This window comes from Talpa europaea, assembly GCF_964194135.1.
Source record: "Talpa europaea genome assembly, chromosome: 1".
Classification (NCBI taxonomy): Eukaryota; Metazoa; Chordata; class Mammalia; order Eulipotyphla; family Talpidae; genus Talpa; species Talpa europaea.
The window spans coordinates 4771983-4789341 of record NC_140073.1 but is presented as its reverse complement, the minus strand read 5'-3'; the positions used below and the strand labels follow the sequence as shown (position 1 = coordinate 4789341).

Genomic DNA, 17359 nt, shown 5'->3' with positions numbered 1-17359 from the left:
ATCTTCATCCTGCCGTCTCTAGGCTAAGGGCCACCCCATCCCCAAGGAAGAGGCGCCTGGCCGAGGGTGGAGGCCAGGGCGGGGTGGCCAGCGCGGGGTGGCCGGGGCGGGGGGCCAGCCGAAGGGTCGGGAAGGCCGAGTGCTGGAGCTGGGAGTCAGGGACGGAGGGGCTGGGGGGTCAGAGCTGGGGACCAGCCAGGGCTCCTGGGCTCTGTCTCTAGGTTTGCTTAAGACCAGGGCTTTTCAAGATGGTAGTGACTTGGTCAGCTGAAGAGAGCCGAGCAGGCCTAACAGGGCCGAGGTTAAAGGCTGTGGATGGGCAGCAAGTCACTGCACGTCTCTGGGCCTAAACACCCTCTCTGTGAAACAGGACCGAGAGCCCTGGGAGGGCTGGCGCAGGGAGGCGTGCAGTGGGCCGGCTGAGGGGGCTGCAGCCTCGGTCCCGCTTTGCCCCCGCAGCAGCAGCAGCAGCAGGGGAGGGGGATGAGGCTGCTCCCCCGACCTGCGCTTTTCTCTTTGCATTTGGGTTCACAGAAAAGAGAGAATGATCAGAATGAGTGGAAAGAAATAAAACACCAGCATGAGAAAGAAAAAGCAAAATAAACCAGCAACGTTACCAGGAAAACGGAAAAAGGAGACCAGACAACGGCAGGAGTTCAAACATCTCTTGATGCCAGAAACCAAGGAGAGATGAGGGCGGATGGAGGGCGCTGCGGGGAGCACAGACAGGGAGGGACCCCCCACCCCCAGGGGAGGAGCGGCAGCGCGGGGAGGGGGCGGGGCAGGTGGAGGCAGGGGCAGGGAGGAGGACAGAAAATCCAGGCGCAGGTCGGGGCCATCCAATCCAATCCAAACCAAACCAGAGCTTCAAACCATACCTTCGCTGTTTAACGTCAGGTGAGCCGGACCTTGGAAAGGGGGCGGAGAGAAAGAAAGAAAGGAAAAAAAAAAAAAGATAAAAAGAAAGAAACAAAGAAACAACGAGTCATCAAAATCAGCCAGAGAGAGGGGAGAAGAAGCTCTTGCTGCCACAATTTAAAAACCCTGTTTAACTTGTGACAGACATCGGGGGACACCCCCAGCCCGGAAGCTGAGGAGGGGGGCCCGATGCCGGACAGAGGGTGGAGGCACGAGAGGGAGAGAGAGGGGGGCCACCGAGGGGGGGCAGAACCAGAGGGGGGGGCACCGCAGGGGAGAGGAGATTTTGGTTTCTTTTTTTTCTTCTTGCCGGAAAAAAAAAAGGAAAAGGAGGAGAAGCAGGAGGCTGGGGGGCTGCTTTTTCCTTTTTCTTTTTTTCTTTTTTTTTTTCTTCCGGGAGGCGGAGAGAAAAAAAAACGGTCAACGAGAAAAAACGATTCGGATGGAGGAGAAAATAAAACACGACACAAAAATCAAAGCCACCTGGAGAGAGAGAGCGTGTCCTGTTAGCGTTTGCTGAGCGGGCCAGGGGCCTCCACCGCCCCAGCCCCGGCCCCCGCGCCCCTGGGCCCCTGGCAGAGGAGGGGGCCCGTGGGCCTCAAAGGAGAACCCCAGTTGAGGGGGCTTGGGGTGGGGGCGTCTGTCCAGTCCCAGCCCTTCCGCCTGCCTCCCCCACGAGGCCTGTGTGGGTGGGAAGCATCCTGCACGCCTGGGTTCTACAAGGAAACTGGGGTTCGGGGGGGGCCAAGTCAGAGCAGAAGCGGGTGGGAGATGACAGAATCTAGGGAGTCTAGCAAGGTCGGGGGCCGGATCCTCCCCCCCAGGGAGACCTGTCCTCGCCCCAGGGAGGGTCAGGACAGCCCAGACACAGGCAAGAGGTCCAGCCTCTTGAGATCCTGCGGGCCTCCGCTCTGACCAGCCCTCTCCGAGGTGACCTGAAGCTGAATTTTGAACATAGAAAACAGAAGCCCCGCATCTGAGTCTGAGAACAAGACCAGCTGAACTTCTATCCAGGGTCGCCTTGGCCTCTGGAGAGAGCCTGCCCAGCCCTGACCCGGGGCTCCTTCGCCTTAGAGGAGACACTCTGGCCCACTGGACAAGCCTCCCAGCCCCCGGAGGGCCCTGGCCAAGGAAAGCTCCTTCCCAGAGCTGGGCCGAGACCCCAGGGCTCCTGAGATGACCAGACAGGCCTCCAGCTTCAGCTCTCCCACCCCTGCCCTGCCTGTCTAGGCAAGAGGGAGGGAGAGGGCAGCCCCCAGGACCAGGTCTCCCCGGGGACCACCCAGTGGCCCGGAGGTGAGACGTGGTCCCAGGGTAGAAAGCGGAGACCAGGATGGGGTGTCTAGGGTGAGGTTCCAGGTGTCTCGGAGGAAGCCGAGGGCCAGGACACCTGGGTTCTGGTTGGAAGGACAGCTAGGGGGCCGGGGAGGGCAGGACCCAGGGCCCAGGCGGACGTGGGCAGGTTCCCTTCTCTCGCCGGCATTGGTCTCGCCCTATCTCTGGGCCTGAGACCAGTGGAGGGAGGGGCCTCTGCTGCTCAGAGCTGCCTGGGGCCAGCACAGCTCTTGGGGCGACACAGGTGTTCAACTGAGTCTTACTCCTTTCACTGAACGGCCCCCAGCCCTTGCCCCAAGAACTACCAAAGTTCTCTCCCAAGGCCCCTAAGCCCAGAGCCCTGAGCCCTCAGCCACACCTTCCTGAGAGAAAGCGCCTCGCTGCAGGCTCCCACCTGGATTCCAGGCCCAGGAGCCGGGCCCTGGAGGCCGCCCACTGGCCCCGCAGGCCAGCTCCCCTGGCAGGCCGGGCCCTGGCAGACCCTCCACTGCCCAGCGCTGGCTGGCCTCATTAGCATGCGACACTCTCCCTCTGTCACCACGGCAACCAGCTGCTCCGCTCTCTCAGGCGTGACAGCGCCAGCCATCTTGGTGAAGGGGAGGCCGGCTCCCTGCCCTGTCCCCAGGCTTGACCCAACCCCACCTCAGGGGCTCTCCCCAGAGCCTGCCTCCCCCAGCCTGAAATCTCCGCTCCCTCCTTAGGCGCCGGCCCCCACCTCGGGGTGCCCTCCCCCACCTGTGGCACCAGCCCTCCCCCACCACAGGGGAGAGGCTGGCAGTGAGCCGACATCACCAAGGGCCCCAGGCATTGGATCTGGGTCTCCTCTCCCAGCTACAAGAGGAGAGGAGGTGGGGCCACAGGGATCCCCAAAATGAGATACTGGCCTGGGGAGGGAAGGACTCCAGGGAAGAAGCCGGGGGCACAGGAGGGGGGACGAAGAAGTGGGTGAAGGTGCACCGGGGGCCTAAGAGTCCAGATGTAACGCCCCCAAGGGCCCCCACCCACCCCAAGACCACCACCTGCCAAACCTTCAGTCTTGTCCCCCACTGTCCTACCCACACCCACAAGGCCCAGTCTCAGGAGAAGGAAGCCGGGGAGAGGGGACAAGACCTCAAGACACACAAGCAGACACGTGTGTCTCTCTCACTCTCTCTCACACACATACACCACACACACACACACACACACACACAGGCACACATGCACCACCACTGCCAGGCAGGCATCAGAGCGCCACATCCCAATCAGCAGAGCACCAGGCTGCCCCAAGGAACACAAGCTGGCACCCCCAGTCCCATCCCACACGCTCCCCACAGCCCAGCTGCCTTCCCACCCCGTCCATCCTGCGGGGCTGTTTCCTCCCCTCCAACCTCCAGCTCACTTCTCCCCCCAAGCCCACCCTCCTGCTTCCTGCTCCGGCCAGGCTGCCCCCCCACCCCACCGTCCCTCCTGGACTCACCCCTCTCCTCCCTCCTGCCCATCTGCCTCCCCCAAGCCTCTCTCCTCCGCCCTTTTCTCTCTCTCTTCCTCCCTCCTTCTCGGCCTTTGTTCCGGAGGAGACATGACATCAAGAGCAAGTAAAAGTCACATCAGCACTAAATCTTATCTCCAGGCCTCAGAAGGCTGAGTCCACCCAGACGGCAGACGCTCCCTCTGTCTCTCACACAGAGGTAAACATGGCACACGGAGATGCAGACACAGATGCAGACGCCCTGCAGGCTGCGGGGCCGGGGGCCAGGCCACAGGGACCCACAGAGGGCCACACAGGTGCACGGACACAGCACACGGGGACAGACAGACACCATGCGCACGCGCACACGCACGCACCTGCCTGCCGGGCCGGGGGACACGCCAGTGAGACAGAGAAGCCAAACCGTGGGCACCACGAGGAAAACGGGGTTCCAGCCCCACTCTCGGGCCCTTCCTGCTCCCTTGCCCAGGACCTGCATCCGGGGCCTACGCAGGCCCAGGGCACTGCCCAATCCCGCCCACCCCTGCTCTGGAAGAGGACAGGTTTGGGGTGGACCCTGCCGTCCCCCACCCGCCGGCTGCCCGCCTCCTCCGAGGCGGCTGTGCGAGCTCGCAGCCCTCCCAGCCTTCCAGCCTAGACCGGCCGCGCCAGGCCCCCTCTCTGACCCCGTCCTCCTGAAGAGAGAAAGGGCACCGGGAGGAGCAAGACGAGAGGGAAGCCTGAAGAGAGGCTGGGAAAGGACAGGGACAGAGAGAGGGCAGGGACAGAGCCCTGGAGGAGAAGAGGCAAAGGCAGACCCAGAGAAAGAGAAGGCAACCAGACAGGGGGCGGGAGCACGCGGGGAAGCCCCCAGCGAGGCCGGCTCCCTGGGGCCTGGGTCGGGCTGAGGGAGACGCGACCACCCTGCCCAGCAGCCCCTGGGGCGGGGCGCTCAGCCGCACCCACACGCCTGGCCCCAGGACCCTGCTGCACTGCAGACCCGAGTTCCATCCTCGGCCCCAGGCCCACCCAGCAGCCTGGCCTAAGCTTCCCAGGCAGGCCGGGCAAAGCAGGGTGAGCTCACGCACGCCAGCACTTCAGAAGCCTCCGGCCCATCCTCCTGCCCACCCCAGCTCCTCGCTGAGGATGGAGGGAGGCAGACCACGCCGGCAGGGGCCTGGCAGCTCTCCCGCAAAGCACTAAAGAGGAGCCGGGCCAGAGGTGGGGCGAGGCGGCCAAGAGGACACCAGACATCCACCCAGGGGGCCCGCGCGTGGGCAGGAGGGAGCCCTGAGGTGGCCAACCACACCCCCCGCACAGAGCCCCACGGCGACAGGCCCGCCACCCCAGCGGCCAGACGGGGGACTCACCTTCCATGGGGTGCTCCTCTGCAGGCCGGCCGCAGGTTCAGGAAGGGGCGAGGCAGGAGGAGAGAAAGAAAAGGAGGGTCGTTAGCCGGGGTTCCAAGGGGTGTGGCGGACCCACCCGGGCTGGGGCATGAGGCTCCTGCCCTGGAAGACTCAGCTGGGGTGAAGACAGACACATGGAGTCCCTCCCATTCCGAGGTCACACCAGCCAAGAGGACCCCCACCTCGTGTTCCATCGAGGAGTCTGAGGCAGGGAAGTGCAACTCAAGGTCACGCGGGGAAATGGAGGCAGGGCCAGAAGGCAGCAGGCGCCCAGATTCCCCAGCTTGTGCCTGCACTCCTCCCTGCCCCCCCCCCCCAGGCATCTCGGAGACAGCTGGGGATGCTCGCACCCAGATTACCAGGGCCAGGCGCCCAGTGTCACACTGACACACATAGGCACCCAGGACACGTGCCACCAGCACCTGCCCAGGACCCAGCACCCACCCCCAAGGGCTGTGTGACTCCCACCCCAGTCACCCAACCGCTCCCCTGCGAAAATGGGAGCGGTGGACGAGCTGGCTCGAGGCCCCCTTGGGCTCCGGGTCTGAGTCTAGGATAAAGGCGCCTTAGCTGGTGGGTGAGGCCATGCACCCAGACTGGGGGGTCACGTGCCTGCTGGCCCCCCTGGTTACACCCCAGCCTGAGGGCAGTCAGCCCTCCACTGTTGTCCTGCAGGCCTGCCCTGAGTGTCCAGAGAGAAGAGGGAAGGAAGAGAGGCGCAGGCACTTCCTTCAACTGGCGACCAGCCCTCACGCAGGCCAGGCTCAAGTCCGCCCCTTCTCCAAACGTCCGACAGGCCCACCTACCTACCGGGGGCCTCTGGATGAAGCCCCAGCAGCACAACCTCCCGGCCTCCTGGACTAGTGGGGGCGCACACACACACAGGTGCCCGGGACTCACACCACACGCAGCCACTCAGCGCACACCGCACGGCTGCTCCTACCTCCTGCCTCATTTTGTTCTTTGCGCCTCGGTGCTCGGGAGGTTAGCGCTACTCCAGAAACACACTCATTTATCACACCTGTACCACCCCCACGATGCACGTCCACGGCTCACTCGAAATCGATAGCTGCACAGCAATCTGCTACATAATACGGGGTGCACACGCCACCACGTCCCTGCACCCCCTCGGCAGCTGGGACTCGCACCGGCCAGGAACACAGTTCCAGGTTCCTGCCGGCCTCTCACCTACCCCTCAATCAACCCATTGATCCCCCCTATTTCTAAACTGAAACACACACACAGGCCTTGACACAGCCCCATGTGTTACAAACACACTTCTCTACAACACAGAGCTGCCAGCTGCCAGCTGCACCCCTAAAAGCTGTGTGCACAATGACTGTCTTAAGTAAACAGAAACACTGCATTGAGGGCAGCGGGGCCTCAAAAACCCTTGGGGTCTCGGGTGGGGTCTCTTTGGCCCCAGGACGAAGGCTTTGATGGGTCAGCACCAGCCTCTCCCCGGCACCTTTACAAACAAGGAGGCCGGGTGGTTTCCAGAGAAGCAGACATGGCGGCCATTTCAAAATGCACCCGCCTGCCGCCCACGAGGCCCGGCTGTGCTCAAGAGGCCACAGCCAAGCTGCCGGCAGCCTCTCCCGGCTTCCGAGATGCACCTGGAGACTGGCTGGCTCCCCCACTGCTGCTCTTGCCTCGGCACCTGTGCCCCCCTCAGGCTATCAGGCTATCGGTGCCCCTGCAGGCTCAGTCCTACACCCTCCACGCTCCTCCCGCCTCCCTCGGCAATAGCTCACTTTTGTGGCTCAGGGACTCCCAAACCTATGTTTGCAGCCCTGGGCTCTTCCCCAGGTGCCAGTCCTGAGTCCTCCCCACCCTCACCTGCTCACCCAGCAACTATTCAGACAGCTTCTGACATCCAAATTCCACCACTAGGGCCTCAGCCTCTCCTCCACCCCCCACCACAAGGTGCCCGTTTCCCTGCATTTAGCGAAGGCACTGCTCCCACCAACACTGCTTGCGCACCCCTACCCCTACCTCCCACTCTGCCAGACTCGGGAGAGCTCCCCCACCAGCCTGCCCTGTGCCAGGAGGGGCCGGCCTCAAAGCCAGCTACCAGACTGGAGGTGTTACCTGTTTCCTTTGCATAGGAAAGGAAACTTGCCCGGGGACATGCAATTTCTCTGCCTTGTCCACTGCACTCCTGCATCATCAGAGCCACATCCTCACCCCTCACCCCAGTGCAGCAACAGCCTCCTCCAGCTGGTCTCCCTGCCCATACCCGTGCTGGCTCAGCACCGGTGTCAGCTGCACCTCAACACTCACATGCACACGCATGTGCACATGATCCGAACTTTCCAGCAGCTCCACTACACGCCTCTCTTCTGTGCTCTTGAGCTGTACACCCACCTGGCTTCTGAGATGTGCATCTGGGTCCTTGGGGGCTTCTCCCCTAAACACGCCCAAAATGGACCTAATTTCCCTCTCCTGCCTGCATTCTCCTGTCAGGGTGGGCGCCAGAAACCGGCCCTGTACTTTTTCCACACCCATCACCAAGTCCTATCAATTTCACCTTCTCGGACTCTAAAAACTAAATGAAACTTCTAGAAACCCTTCCATGCCTCCATCCCCACCAGCACAGCCCCTAGGCCAGCCCCTCCTCAGATCCGCTCCTCAGAGCATGAATAAACCTCGTGTCCTCCCCCTTCAGTCGAGTCTTCCATCCTGCTATTCTTAGTCCACCAAGCGCCAACATGGTCCACCCGTCACCACCCTATAGCTCCAGGGCGAGCTCCGGAAAGCCCGCCCCAGGTTGGAACGTGCCTCCTTGCACCCTCCTTTCCTGGACAATCCAGGCTCCAGCCACCCCCGACTTCTTCCAGATTCCCAGTGGGCCACATTTCTGCCCCTACTGTCCCCTCGACTTGAAGGGCTCTTCGGCATCCCCGTTCCTCTCACCCCCAGCTGCCCGGGAGAGTTGGCCCTTCCTGGAAGCCAGGTCCGTGTGCTGAGCGGCCCTCCCAGACAGCGGCCGTTCCATCCTGGTGCCCGTGTCCGTGTGCACATAGTGTGATCACTTCACTGATCAGATCTCCATTTCAAGTCATGTTCCCATGCCTGCTTCCTGGCTGGATGGCGAGACACCCCAGAGCCAGGACAATATCGTATTCATCTCTGCAATTGTTTGCACTGGTCCTGGCTCCGAGAAAGGCTTGCCTGTGTTTGCTGAATGAGTGACAGACGACGCCTCTCACACTGAGTCCTTCGAGTGTGCCTGGCTCACTTCGCCCATTGTTTTATCACATCGCCACCACCTCATCAGTGGATACTACTGTTTGTCCCCGGTAGAGAAGGGGCAACCAAGGCTCCGAAAGTGAAAGAACGGAGTAAGGGCAGGCAGCTGGTGAGGGGCTGCCAAAACCTGCACCCACAGCTGTCTGGTTTTAAAACTTCCAATGAGCTGCACTCTGGGCCCTGAAGTCAAGAATTCTAGAAGCTGACTTCAGGGTTCTGAGGTGATTCCCACAAAGCACGACCATCTTGGTCTCCCCAGTAACCCCCGCCCCGATAAACTCAACTCACCCCGAGACTCCTCGTGCAGGAGGTTTTCCTGAAGGGGGAGTCCTGCCCTTTCCTTTTGGCCTCCACAAATCTCACTCAGCCATCCTTCAAGATCCAGCCAAGTCTCACTTCCTCCTTGAAGCCTTCCCTGATCACTAGGATTAATAATTGTAACCATGTTTATTGATCAGCTAGAATAGTGCCTGGCACATTGTCAAGGATTTCCATACATCCTTACCACTACATTAGATTCTCCATTTTACGGGGTAGGACACTGAAGAACAACGGGATTGAGTAACACGCCTACGTTCACACGGCCAGTGCATAGAAGAGCCGCGGCTCAAAGCCAGGCAGCCCTTCTCACAGCCATTCTGCCAGGTGAGGTTCCCCTCGGGAGCACTGACCTGGGTGCGCGCTCTCTCTCTTTTTTTTTTTTTTTTTAGTGATTTATTTATTTATACAAGCACTGGGTACAGTCAGAAGCGCGGGAGGGTGAGAGGATTCACCAGAGTCAGAGCGGGGAACAGAACAGGCAGACTGATGAAGTACACTGCTGAGGGGAGCAGCGGGCACGGCAGGAGAGGTCTGTGCGCCATGTGAGACCCTCGCCGGTGGCTGGGGATCGAACCGGCGCTGCAGAGGCTGCAGGCAGCTTCGCAGCCCAGCGCTCAACCGCTGCACCACCAGGGGAGGCCCTGGGTGCTCTCTCTTGAGTGACCCATATTGCTCTGCTTGGAGCCATTTCCAACCCCGGAAACAGCAAGGCCCCCAAATGTGGGATGTTGGAGCTGACAGAGTTTTTGCGGCTTTTGTGGCTCTCATTTCTCAGCTTTGTCACACGCAGGTCTGACCCACCTGGCAGAGGCATCGATGGTGTAGCTTTGCCCGCGTGACCAGGGACGCCACCCAGGGACGGTGGCGAAGACCAGAGCAAAAGAACAAGTTCTGAGCAGTCGAAACCAACTTTTAACAGTTACACGCTAAAAGCTGCTGTTTTCTCATAGGGAGCCTCGAATCCAACTAGCGGGGAGGCTGGTTTCCAAGTCCACGAGCAGGGAGAGGGAGGGAAGGCGGCAGATGGATGCGGTCGCTACCTGACAACTCCTCCTTGGGGTGGGGGTGGAGAAACTAAGAAAAGCCGATCAAACACCCAACGCACCACGCTCGGCTCCGTTTCAGGCGGGGAGGAACCTCAAGGAAGCAACCACTGCGTGACAGTCCCGGGCAATACCTGAGGGGAATCACGACACCCTGAGTCATCCGGAAAAGGTTAAATCACTTTCCAAATATTATGCTCAGGGAGGCAGAGACGGAGGCAACATACTTGAGAAAAATTTCCACCCAAAATGTTTCCAGTGTCGGTGACTTATGTGTTTTCACTTATGGGCAAGTCCCCCGCTTTCCAGGGTGAGCTCCTCCCTGGGGCTCCCGAAGACAGAGACTCCACTGGTGGATTTCCAGGGCGCTCTCTCGGCGCGGGGACAACTGACCGGCAGGTAGGAGCACGCCCATCCCATACTGGCTGAAGCGAGACGCTGTGGCTGAGGGAAGTGCTGGCTACTGGTTTCTGATGAAAGGGGTCCCTACATCCCCCCAATAAACCAAATGCAGGTAATTGATGTTTTCAGGTAATGGACAGACACAGGTAATCAATGGACACAGCTGACTGCTTTCCTTTCTGGAGGCAGCATGGAGAAAGGAGGGGGGCATCGGGCCGGGGGTCAGCTCGGGGCTCAGACACCAGCTACTCCGACTCGGGCCGGGGGCCATGAGGCCTAAAAGGGATAAAAGAGCCCTGGCGGTGAGCCCGTGCTCTCCCCTGACAGCCGTCAAGTCTCCTTTTGTTCCAACTGCTCCTTCTCTGAGTCTGCGGCCAGACCTCGCCCCCCTCCTCCCAACTGCACGCTCCTCTCTGGAGTCTGCCCACCTTCTCCTCAGCCATCTCATCGGATCCCAGGGCTTCGGGTACTACCTCTCCACGCACGTGGCACCCAGGCCTCCAGCACAGCTGCGCCTTCAGCTCAAAGTCTGGTCTCACCTTTTTAAAAACCCGGGCAGCTCGGCTGGGACGACACAGGCAGGGGCACGCGAACGCAACTCGCGACGTGTGCTGAGCAGCGGCCACGCCTGCTCTCCTGCCCAACTCCATCCTTCTGGCCTGAAACCTCTTCCTCCCTGAGCTGTCCCCCACGGGCCCCAAGAGGCCGAGGCCGCAGCCTAGGCCTGGGTGCAGGCTCTCCCCACCATCACCCCCACCCCTCCTCACCACCGCCAGAGACAACCCCAGTCCCCGGCCTCCAGCCCTCTCCTGAGCTATCCTCCCCGAGCATCCACAGCACATTTCACCCCAGCTTCCGAAGCACAGCTCTTCGCACCCACACACCTGCCCAAAATTCTTCTGTGGCCCACGGGCCGAGGCTCTCTCCACAGCCTCCAGCACAGAGTCAAGTCAAAAAGCCGAGCCCTGGCTTCCACGGCTGCTCCCGCTTCAGATCCCACCATTTTCCCCGTCATCCCCAGGGTCCCCTCGAACATGACACACGTTCCCCCCACCCCCACCCCACCCCCTCTTCCTTCTCATTGTTTCCTTTGCTTGAGGGGACGTCCCCTATCCAAGCTTACAAATCAACCTTCAAGGTCAGTCTTAAACAGCACGCGCTTGCTACCCAACTCCCCCGCTTATAAACTCTCCCCTTGCTCAAAACCCAAGAGCACTTGGCTTGTAAAGTAACTACCATTCCCACTTACTAAGCACCAGACTTGTTTACTTCCCAAAAGAAGCGAGGGGAACAGGAGGGCTTAGCCCCATTTTACAGGGAAGGAAACATCAGCCTGCAAGTCAGGTCCTGCTGAGGTCACAGGCTCAGGGCACAGAGGAGTCAGAGGTAGCCCGGATCTGAGCCTCGGGAGCCTGTGGTTTAACCACTAAGCCACACTGCCCTGCCACCTCCCTTTCATGCTGCTCTTTTGCTAAATTTATTGAGCATTTTCTACACACCAGGTGCTGTTCCAAGCACTTGATGTGACTTTAATTCTCATAACAACTCTATAAGGCAAGTACCACTATTATCTCCATTTTACAGATTAGGAAATCAAGGCAGAAACGCTAAACCCAAGGTCACTGCAGTCTGGCGGCAGAATTTCCCCTCAGCCCCACACCGGCTGGCGTTTCGAGATGCTTCCCCAATGAAACGGTCAAATCCCAGAACTGTACCTTCATCTCTGACACCCTTCAGCCCCCATCACAAGGCCCGGCACAGTGAAGGCGCTGGTAACTAACTACCCGTTGAATAAATTACCCACAGCGTCACAAAACACACACCTACAGGGCCTCCCGAGTGGCGCAGCGGTTGAGCGCTGGGCTGCAAAGCTGCCCGCAGCCTCTGCAGCGCCAGTTCGATCCCTGGCCGCTGGCTAGGGTCCCACATGGCGCGCAGACCTCCTGCCGTGCCCGCTGCTCCCCTCAGCAGTGTGCTTCGGTCCTTCTGCCTGCTCTGCTCCCCGCTCTGGCTCTGGTGAATTCTCTCACCCTCCCGCACTTCTGACTGTACCCAGTGCTTGTATAAATAAATAAATAAATCTTAAAAAAAAGTTTAAAAAAAAACCACACACCAACAACGCCTGAGCCATTGCCCCACGAGCACACCCATGCCCGCCAGCTTCACAGATCTCTCCCCCTTAATGAAAGTGGCCCTCGCACACCTGCACACCCTCCTGCCTTGACCACTTTTCAGTCCTAGCTCACAGGTGAGCAGCATGGGGTGGAGCTCCCAGGCACTCTGCTACAAAATCCGGTCTCCTCTGTCCCAGCTCTGGCAGATGATCGGCAGTGGGTACACAGGCCCCTTAATCCCACTTAGCTCTGTCTTCAATTACCTGTGCCAACGCCCCCTCCCCAAGTGAAAAAGGCACTTTCCTAACATGGAAATTCTCTGTCACTGGGGGGGGAGGGCGCCCACAGCCCCGGGGAGGCAGCGAGGCTTCCAAAGGGCCCAGGAGCCCAGTCACCCTGATACCTGAAGGCAGATTGGTATGTCGTGTGTAGAGAGTGAAGCTGTTTGTTCTAATGTGCGTCTGATTCACCACCACGGCAAGTAGAACATCAAAGTCATCTAAAAGCTTCCTGAATTCGTAGTAGCTTTGAGTCATCTATTTTCACAATAAACAGACATGAAAAGAACTACTATTTAGAAGGGGTGCTGTGAATTACTGACTTTCTACTAAGTCCTCAATTTCGGAAAATGTTGAGCAGCACTCAAAGCAGATGGTAATGAAGTGACTGCAACTTCCAAGGACACTTGAGGTCTCCGACCCCAGGCTCCGCCTCAGAGACCAGGAGCCAGGCTTCCCCCAGCCCCAGTACCCAAGGGATCGGAGCTCGTCCCTCTCCTCCCGGGTCCCTGTCCTCCCGGGCTGGAGGAGAATGCACTAGAAGCGTAATGAGCACCAGCTATTACAAAAACTGCCGGTGAAGTAAGGGGGCAGAGAGGGACTGAGGTCACGGGTGGGGAGGGGAATCAGCAGGACCTTCGCTGTGCCTGTCACCTCCAGACACCCACAGCTCCTGTGCCCCCCGCCGAGACCTGAGAACACACACATGTTCATATACACATACGCCTCACCCCCAAGCCTCTGTTCTCTCAAACACTTATTAATATCTCTCATTCACCCCACCGATCTTTATCAAACACCCACCAAGTGCCTGCTAGGTGCTATATTAGGTGCAGGGAATATGGAGATGCACGTCCCTGCCCTTTATCGCAGACGAAGCGCCACGCCCTCAGCAGACACGGCACACAGGCAACCTGCCCGAGCAGCTCCCGGCACCCACCTCCGAGCTCCCGTTCCCTCTGCTTCATGAATCACACACACGCTGGGTCAGATCTGCAGCTGCCTTCCGCAGCCCCAACACAGCTGACGCATTCATCTGAGACGCCTCCAGCCCTCCCCGAAGATACACACAACCATCCTCACACACACCTAAGACCCCGCCAGCCAGGAGCCGGTACGGTAGCCTCTCAGCGGCTGACATGTCCCCTCCGCTAAGTTAGAAGAGTGCTTTGTCCTGTTTCCCTAGGACGGCCTGCAGGGAAGGGGCCCGGGGGCACAGAGAATGGAGTTAAAGGTCATGGGGGGAAAGGCTCCTCAGAGTAGGGGTGTCTCGCCAGGCCTGGCCTCAGCACTCAGCGCCGGCACACGGCTCACACTGGCACTCCCCATTCTAGTAGGCACTGGACATCGCTCTGTAAACACAACTATTCAAACAAGCCCATTCACACATCACAAACCCACTGCCAGACTCACGGGCCTCCACACGCAGCCAGACACACCATTTCACAGCTTAGGGAGCACCTGAACTCCTTGGGGAAGAGGCGAGAAGGCGTGAGATTCACTTAATGCACACAATTGCTGAAGCTAGCATCCACAGCCTCCTACAGACACCCCCACAGAAGCAACCCCTAATCCTGCCTTGTGTACTCCCCACCACAACTGCAGATACGCAAGCAAAACACCAGCACAGTAGGGACTTCCCAAAGCCAGGGACACACCTGCAGACTTGGCTGCTCTGGTGGCTGCCACACACTCCCAGCCACAAGGACACCCACCCCCAAAGCAGTCCCAGGGTCGCCCTCTTGGAGGGGCGCGTGCACACGTGCACACACACATGCACACACACCCCTAAGTGGCCCACAGCTGCTAGGGGTACAGGGAAAAGGAAAGCAAGTCTGCACACACCTGTCCCCAAAACTGCCTCTCCAGGGCAGGGATGAAGGAGCTGCACATGCCCCGCCCCCCAGATGATGGGGCGCCTCCCCACTCCCCAGGCAGACCAAGAACAACAGGTGCCTTGCGGGTCTCTCTCTTCCCCATCCCCACCAAAACCACAGCTGCCCCAGAACTGGCACAGCCCACGACCTTGTCCCTGGCTTCACCCCCCATTGCCTCTTGCAGGGGGGAGACGGGGCGGCTGGCGGATCCTCTCGTGCCCTTAAATCTGCCTCTCAAATCCCGCTCCACACGCAAGTCCACATTCCAGATCCGAGCGAGCCCCGCCCCGCCCGCCCGGCTCCCGCCGGGCTGCCCTGGGCTCCGATTTTAAGAGTCCTCCACCCGGTCTCTCACCGGAGGGAGACCCCCAGCCGTTTTTTGGCCTGTCACCCAACCTTTTCCTCCTCATCACGCGCCTGGAAGCTTCTGCCACCCTCTCCCTGCTGCGCCCTGCATTCTCCGGGGGCTCTGCCAGCCCAAGGTGAGAGAGAAACCCCGGTTCCCGCCCCCCTGGCGCGCTGTCACGGCCTGGCGGGCCCCACTCCCCTCCCCACACCGCGCGGCCTTCTCCTCATGCCCGCCGCCCTCGCGCCCAGCCCTGCGCCCGACTGGGTCTCGCCCGCGGTACCCCCGGCTGCAGCGGCCAAGGCCTCGGCCTCCAGGACCCAGGCGCCCGCAGGCCCCGCCCATGCGCCCGCAGGCCCCGCTCATCCCCCCGCAGGCCCGCCCATCCCCCGCAGACCCCGCCCATCCCCCGCAGGCCCCGCCCATGCGCCCACCGGCTCCGCCCATCCGCCAGCAGGCCCCGCCCACTGCCCGGAGCTTTTCCTCACAGGCCCCGCCCCTGCAGGCCCAGAGCCTGGCCCTTGGCGAGCCCTTTCGGGACCCACCTCCCAGACTCATCACCCCCGAACAGCCCGCGCCATACCCGACCCGCTGTCGTCGGGACTCGCTCCCAGGACCCCCGGACCTAACATTCCCCCAGCCCCACCCACAAGGCCCCACCCACTCCCCAGAGCCCCGCCCACAGCGCGGCGGCCGCCCCTCCCTCCAGGGCGCACCTCACCCCAGCCTCCTGCGCCCCGACCTCAGCTCAGGGACCCCCCCCCCGCCGGGTAAGCCCACAGGACCCCGCGCCGGCGGCTCCAGGGCCCGCCCCTCCCGCGCCCCTCCCGGCCCGAGTGAGTCGCGAGCCCGCGGGCCGGTGCACTCGCGAGCCGGGCGCCGCCCGGGAACCGGCCCTCCCCGCCCCGCCCCCCCCCGCCCCCCGCGCCGGCCGGTGCCCGAGCTCACCTTCGCTGCAGAACTTGCCGCCGAAGCCCGTGTGGCTGCAGTCGCAGCCCACCTCGCCGGGGGCCAGCACGGTGCAGAGCCCGCCGTTGGCGCAGGGGTTGCGCGCGGGCGCGCACAGCGGGTCGGCGGCCACGCCGCGCAGGCCCTGGCTGCCCAGCAGCGCGGGGGGCCGCTCGCCCAGCTTCAGGTTGGCCAGGAGGCCGCGGAAGGGCGGCTCGTACTTGACCGTGCTGAGCGTGAGCGCCGAGAGCCGCACGTCGGGGGGCACGCCGCCCACGAACAGGTCGCTGGCCACCTGCATCTCGCGCCGCTTGGAGCGCACCTCGGCGGCGCGGGCCTCGCCGTCCACCGCCAGCGCCGTGCGGCGCGCGTCGCGGGTCAGCAGCACCATGTGCCAGCGGTCGTCGGCCACCGGCGTGTCCAGCTGCAGCGTGGCGGGCTCCGCGCACGAGAGCGTGAAGCGCAGCCGCAGGCGCCCGTCCACCAGCAGCAGCTCCAGGAAGTCGCAGTCCCCGCCGTCGTCCAGGTAGAGCAGCAGCGCGCGCGAGGCGTTGGTGCGCAGGCTGAAGCTGAGCTCGCCGCTGCCCGCCGCGCCCGCCCAGCGCGCGTAGCGGGCCCACTGCCCGGGGCCGCCGCCGAACTCCAGGCCCGCCGCGCCCGCCGCCAGGGCCAGCAGCAGCAGCAGCAGCGGCAGCGGCGCGGGCGGCCCCCGGCGGCTCCCGGGCGCCATGCCGTCGGCGGCCCCGGCCCCGCCCGGCCCCCGGCCCCGCGCAGGCCTCAGAGCCGCGGGCTCATGGGGCGGGCACGGGGCGGGGCGCCCCCCGCGCCGAGCGGGGCTGTCTCGCCGCCTCACTGTGCCATGGGCCCGGCCGCGGGGCGAGGCGCTCGGAGGCCCAGGCGCGGGCGTCCCCCGGCGGCGGCGGCGCCCCTCCCCCGCTGCGGGCTCCGACGGACGAAGGGGGAGGGGCGGCTGCGGGTGGGAAAGAAAGGAAGGGTCAGTGAGGCGGTGGGGGGCGTGCAGCCCTCCCCGACCGTCTCCCCACGCCCCTGGGGCGCCCACAGCTGGACAGCAGCCGCCACGACCCCCGGGAGGGGAGACACCGGCAGGGGCGGGGGTGCTGGGGCCGCACACTAGGGGCGAGACGCACTCACTGGGGGCATTACTGCTTGAGATGTGGACAGGTGGACAGGTAACACCTTGGTGTCCAGCAGGAGGAGCCCACACCAGAGGCCTCCCCCCAGACTCTGGTCAGGACCAGGGCCAGCCCCCTCGGCAGGAGACGCAGAGACTCCTCCACCTGGCGACCCACCCGACCCGGGGCCCGCTGGCCCCCACCGGCCCCCACCAGCGCCCGCAGCCCTCTCCCGCTCTCCCGCGCTCCCTCTCTCATCAGCTCCTGATGCTGGATAATGAAGTTGCTAAATAATTCATTGGGATTAATTAAATGCCAATTCGTCGATGGTATCACTGGGTAACCTGGCTGGGAAGGGGCAAGAAAGAGGCGCCCGTGGGACCCAGACGTCCAGGCCCAGGCCTTCCCCAGCCCTGCAAGGACCCGGCTGGAAGTCCCTCTCTCCCGTCCCCACAACCCAGTCACCCCTGCCCGGCCCCACCCACACAGCTCAGCAGCCGCCTCCCTCCGGAACCTCAGGGTCGGTCGCCCTC

At 62.2% G+C, this 17359-nt stretch overlaps 1 protein-coding gene across 8 annotated transcripts in view; it reads right to left on the bottom strand.

Annotated features, from left to right (window-relative positions):
• Positions 1-16423, bottom strand: part of NRXN2 (neurexin 2) — a gene marked incomplete at both ends in the record, with an annotated part of 84090 nt that extends 67667 nt beyond the window's left edge. For all 8 annotated transcript variants that reach the window (XM_084252542.1, XM_084252545.1, XM_084252543.1 and 5 more), the window contains 3 exons: positions 879-908; positions 5074-5091; positions 15694-16423. In XM_084252542.1, coding sequence (XP_084108668.1) covers positions 879-908; positions 5074-5091; positions 15694-16423 — 778 coding nt within the window. The remainder of the gene's footprint in view (positions 1-878; positions 909-5073; positions 5092-15693) is intronic.
• Between the last annotated feature and the right edge of the window lie 936 nt (positions 16424-17359).